At 36.6% G+C, this 5,540-nt stretch overlaps 1 protein-coding gene across 2 annotated transcripts; it reads right to left on the reverse strand.

Moving 5' to 3' along the window:
- Positions 1-261: 261 nt before the first annotated feature.
- Positions 262-5,315, reverse strand: LOC113297950 (protease Do-like 9). Of its 2 annotated transcripts, XM_026546565.1 has the most exons (9): positions 4,508-5,314; positions 3,747-3,946; positions 3,468-3,648; positions 3,172-3,363; positions 2,145-2,377; positions 1,199-1,300; positions 1,065-1,115; positions 855-959; positions 262-689 (listed from the first exon to the last, which is right to left on the reverse strand). In XM_026546565.1, the coding sequence occupies exons 1-9, from the start codon at positions 5,139-5,141 to the stop codon at positions 591-593; spliced, it is 1,797 nt and encodes a 598-aa protein (XP_026402350.1). In that variant the 5' UTR covers positions 5,142-5,314; the 3' UTR covers positions 262-590. The 2 variants fall into 2 exon arrangements, 1 of the variants encoding a protein (XP_026402350.1); XR_003333912.1 differs by lacking the exons at positions 262-689; positions 855-959 and adding an exon at positions 1,419-1,457 and having other exon boundaries at positions 1,100-1,115; positions 4,508-5,315.
- Between the last annotated feature and the right edge of the window lie 225 nt (positions 5,316-5,540).

Below are 5,540 nucleotides of genomic sequence, written 5' to 3' on the forward strand. Positions count from 1 at the left end.
AGCCTATATGTTACAAAATAAAGAGATATCAGGTGTTCATTTCATGAGTGATTTGACCTACTGGAATTGGGAGCCCATTGCAAGCAATCCTTGGCACTGGAACTTGGACAATCCATTTTCAAGTGATTGATTATTAAAGCTCACAGACCATATTCTAAAATGTTTTTAACTGAGGTTTAAACTTTAAACACACTCTATCTCCAGTGAAATTCGATCAAAACTAAACCTGGATGACCAAGATTTAGGATATTTCAACTCCTCTGCAGCTAAAATGTTTTTAACCTCTCCATCATGTTTGATTCTTCTCTAAGCTTATTCAACAAGAAAAGCTAAACGAGAATTCTACAACAGATTTTTCTTACATTTAGATCAAGGGTAGTTGACCTATAACAATATAGTTTGTTAAGCATGGAATTCATGACCCCCAGAAAGTAGCAGAAACCAAAGGCATATAGTAGCTGGTTGCAAGATTGAGATGACATCTTCTACCCCGTAAAATTACTACACTAGGTACACAAGAAACAAAAAAAGAGCTGCTGAGTCCAGTCAGCGTAATAACATCACATATCCTACCGTGTCACAGTTCTGATTCATGTCTTCAGATCATCAGACACTGGTGACGGTATGCAGTGTGTAGTAAGAATATCTAGTGTTGCCGCTTTAGCGGTTTTAGTCTGTAGGACCACTATCTGCAGATAAAAAAAGTACACTCATATGTTAGAGATGGAGAGCAATATGGGCACGACGACACCTATCTAGGAAATACAACTAGCAGTATAAACTTTATACATCCTAGTACAACTAGCAGTGTCTATACATACACACATGCATTTAGTGAGAGAGAGAGAACACACCTGTTGGTACTCTAGTTCAAATTTCAAAAATTCACTATTGCATTTCTCCACCATTTGTGCCAACTCCTTCAGATTTTTTACAGGTTTACCATTGAAAGCAAGAACCTAAAAGTATGAACTTATAAGGCTATCAGAAAGTAACATCAAATAATATGGGGGATAAGCTACTAAACAACATGACCTCTACGCTAAACTAGAAGAGTTCCTCACCTGGGTATTGACTATCTCCTCGTACCCAATATTGATATCAGCCACAAGCACCTGCCAGATATTTGCCAAATTAAACCTTCAATGAGTTTGAAGAGTAAGATTAACGCAAGACTAAAGAAAAGAGAGAAGAAAACCTGAGAGATGACCACCAGCTGTTCATCTTCTGTTTGTGCCATTGCATGCAAATGTTTTTCCAACAACTTGACTGGTGCATCATACTCGTAATCCTTCCCGTACTGACAGAATTTTGATAAACAACACAGGTTAAGCGAGTTTTTAGGTCATTACTTATAAGTTATAAATTATCTATTGATAAAACTTTATCAAAATTAAATGATATAAGTTTTTACTTACAGAAAAAGATGTGGTCTTAGCCTCTTGGGGGTTCCTTCACTGAGAAAGGGTGTAACCCAAGTAAGAAAATAAAAAAGAAGATGCTCGCCTAAAACTGAATCTAATATTTATGCGTACTGGATTGATACTGAGACTTGAGATGTCGGGGCTCTGTTGGGAAAATAAGGTGGAAACAGAACCATATGCAACCTTTTCATATCAGGACTACTAATACATATTACTAGAGCAAAACAAAAGGCTACTAACAATGAAGCATAATTCTAATTTGATTTAGTTGGTTGATAAACGTGACAAAGCAAACCATACCAAAAGTCGTCCCGACTCAAAACCGATACTTAAGAACCCAATCAAAAACAAACAAAAAACTCAATAAATTACCTCCCAAATTCAAGCTCATAAAGACTTCTAGGAATATAAAAACAGAGCAATGATGGTGAAGTCTCATTGTCTGGAATGAGTTTTAATCGATTGAAGGGCCAAGAGGAAACGAATCTACGGATGGATGAGGACTATGTCCACATTCTGAAAATTATCTTCAAGTCGGTGTGAATTTCTAAATCTATCAAATCTTGACAGAAGCCGATCGCAAAAAAAAAAAAGCAAGCAACTAGATACATGAACCAATAGTTGATACCTGCTGACAACATGTACTTAAGTTTTCTCTTATTCCCATTATACAAAACAAGAAACAGTAATTAATGACAGCACAGATGTTAACTTGCCTACCTCAGAACGAAGATAAGGAACCGATACAGCTGTAAAGACAAATCCAGCAATAATGAAATATGAAGGTGGCTTTCCCTTGATGTGTGCCTGAATGAGCCGTTTGTGAGGTGCAAGTTGTACGTTGAATACAAGGGTCTTTGAGTTCCGTAGAACTTTAACTGATGCATTTTCACCGGTATATTTCTGGGAAACAAGGTAACTAAAACCAATACGCTCCCCATGCCTGAAAGGAACTGAAATACACCAAAACAGAAAAAACCAACATAACTCAGAAATATACCTATCTGAAACCAAAACTGAAAAAAAACCAGAAATATACTCATAACTCAGAAAAAACATAACTCAGAAATATACTCATAACTCAGAAAAAACCAACATAACTCAGAAACCAAAACTGAAACACAGTGATTCCTTAGTTCTAAATAAGAAGGTGTTCTACCAGTAACATGCTTGGTCCAAATACTTCTCTCTTTTAGTAACTCTTTTCTTTCTTTTCTTTTCTTTCCTTTTACGTTCTGTTCATTTATTTATTTTTTCGCTAAATATTGACAAATATTCCAAACAAATTCCCAAATCCCAATCAAAATCATCGCGTAAAAGTTAGGAGAATGTAAAGTGAATATAAGTGAAGACCATATTGATATGTTGAAAATAAGAAAGTTCATTTCAACTCAAAGATTCTTAAATAGAAACAATGAATCAATAAAACAAAATGGAGATACAGGAATTCTTTACTCTACCAGTAAACAGATGTCACATTCAAGACTTGGCATCCTTAATTTCTCACAACTCTTCGAAATTTAGAGTACGATTTCAAAAATTATATGAAAAAGAACAAGCAGAGCATGGAATCCTATAAATCAAGCCATCAAGTGGAACAAACCACTGGTTGGCATCAAAAAGTACTTAGCAGAACAATAGCTATGTCACTAAACAGGGGAAATGGATCACACCCATATTAAAAGCATATTAACAGCATATAACACATATTGTACAAATGAATATCACATCAATGAGAAAGGCTTACTTGTCCCATCATTAGCAATATCAACTCTATCGAAACTGAGGATAATATCAGATGGCTTCAGGACCTTGTATTCAGGAGCAGTTGGCTCAATTCTTCTTATACGAACACCTTTCTGATTGGAATTCATCCCCATAGCCATGCGCAGGTCAGGATTTTCCATCTTCTGCCACTCCACTCCAAGACTTGGAAATCCTACAGGTAGAATAATGTCCAGAGTTGCAATAAGGAAATGTAAACTCAGACCACATCAGAGAAACTACAGCTGACCCAAATTTCATTTTGGCATTTAACCCTACCAGTATATTCTCCGTTTTTCTCATAATCTTGAATGAAGTGTGTAATCACAGGTGTTGGTATGACATAGCCAATATTCTCCACATCCTCGTGTTTAAGTGACTGAAATGCAATACCCACACAATTGCCCTTATCATTAAAAGCCGGACCCCCAGAATTTCCTGAATTGATGGCTGCGTCTATCTGCAAAAAGGACCATAAATGAGAGATATCAAAAACTTTTACCTATAAAACAGCTGGAAGACATGAATAATATAATAATTGGATGCCATTTGAATGACCTGGAGTCCCAACAGCTCAGTTGACCCGTGTACATACGACAAAATCTCAATGCGTGACACAACACCACTTGTCACTGATATTGTATCTCCCCCAATGGGATATCCAACAACCGTGACAGCATCTTGAAGAGCAGGCAAAGACCCAAACTCAACCGGTGATACATCTTGCCAGAACTCATCATCCTCAACTGTCAGCATTGCTACACAATCACAAACCAAAATCATAATGAGGACTTCTTTTTAAGCCAATATCTTAGATTGCACAATCAAACGACTCCAACATCATTTGCTGAAAGATAATTAGTTAAGAATGAGAACCTATTCTCATCATAAACCTCACTACAACAATAAGATAGTGTGCTACACAAATCATACTTCAGAATACTCTTATCTAAGCCTCCACATTTGTTTCAATGAAAAGAGCATTCTTTTTTTAATCATAATGAACTTCCTAAGCAATTCGATAACACCCACTTTTAGATCTTCCAAGCTACTTATTGGTGCTATATTCATTGAACACATAAAAACCTCTGTTCCTGCTCCCCTCTCTGCATTTACAACCCAAATACTAAAGATACACCTAACTCCACAGAGGCAGTTCAAAAATGGTACACGATACATATATTTCCATAATGCAAACACACATGCAACTACTAGTGTGCTACTAAAATCATAAATAAACACACATGCAGAACCCTAACATCAATATTATTGCAAAAATAACATAAAATATCGAAACTTTAATAAACCAGACACATTACCTATATCACATTCGGTCCCAATTGCAAGCACAGTAGCTAAATATTTAGTATCTGATCCACGTTTCTTAAGCTTCACTTGAGTATGATGTTCAACAGAATGGGCATTCGTCAAAACCCTGCGCCCAGCAATGATAAACCCACTACTGCTTGAACTGTACTGTCTCTTCCTCTGCCATGGTAATGAAAAATTAGGTTCTGTATGTACACAAAATACCTTAACAACTGCATCCATTGATGGAACAACTTTTGTAACATTTGGTGGTGCGGATTCACTGATTATACCAAGAGGAACAACTGAGGATGATACATTATTATTAACTTTACCAACAGGGACAGCTGAGGATGATACATTATTATTAAAATTAGGTGAACAAACACCATTAGCCCTAGAATTTCTTCTTAAAACAGCAGTATCAGAATTTTCTACATCATTGCGGGATTTCTTCTTAGGTGGTCTTCCTCTTCCTCTACGAACAACAGAATCTGGTTGCTCTTCTGCAACAACAGGTTCATCTGCTTCTTCGGTATCATCAGCAACTTCAACATCGTTAACTGAGAATACATCATCCACAACCATTGGTGAATCTGGCATTGATTCTGGTACTGGATTTTTAGGTTTTCGACCTCGTTTCATCTTCTCTCTGATATAAAATTAGGGTTTTCTTTTTCCGGTTCGATTTTAATGACGGGACAGGGCAAGGAGTAGAAATAAAGGAGAGAGCTTGTCGGATTCGTAAATCGAGCGAGTTTTCTGAGAGAGGAAATTATGATTTCTTTTCTTTTGGTTTTGGTTTTGGGTTTCTGAACTGACACTGCAGGAACGGGAGAACAAGTGGTCGACGTGGAATAGCTAGTTAGTGATAATTAGCCAGGTGGAAGATGAAGTGCAACTTTTTCTTGAGTCCAAATCCGTTCACACTCCTCTAACGAGTGTATATTTCACATATTATTTTGATTGGTTGATTATTTAACTGATGGTCTCATTACCCTTCATGTTTAGAATCACGACCCTCATTACATAACTCCCTAAATT

Source organism: Papaver somniferum, chromosome 7 (genome assembly GCF_003573695.1).
Source record: "Papaver somniferum cultivar HN1 chromosome 7, ASM357369v1, whole genome shotgun sequence".
In the NCBI taxonomy this organism is placed as follows: Eukaryota; Viridiplantae; Streptophyta; class Magnoliopsida; order Ranunculales; family Papaveraceae; genus Papaver; species Papaver somniferum.

Coding starts and splice junctions, on each gene's coding strand:
- LOC113297950 (XM_026546565.1), bottom strand. CDS start 5,141: ATGAAACGAGGTCGAAAACCTAAAAATCCAGTACCAGAATCAATGCCA. Junction 3,947..4,507: donor TGGGACCGAATGTGATATAG/GTAATGTGTCTG, acceptor GTGATTGTGTAG/CAATGCTGACAGTTGAGGAT. Junction 960..1,064: donor AGGAGATAGTCAATACCCAG/GTGAGGAACTCT, acceptor TCATACTTTTAG/GTTCTTGCTTTCAATGGTAA.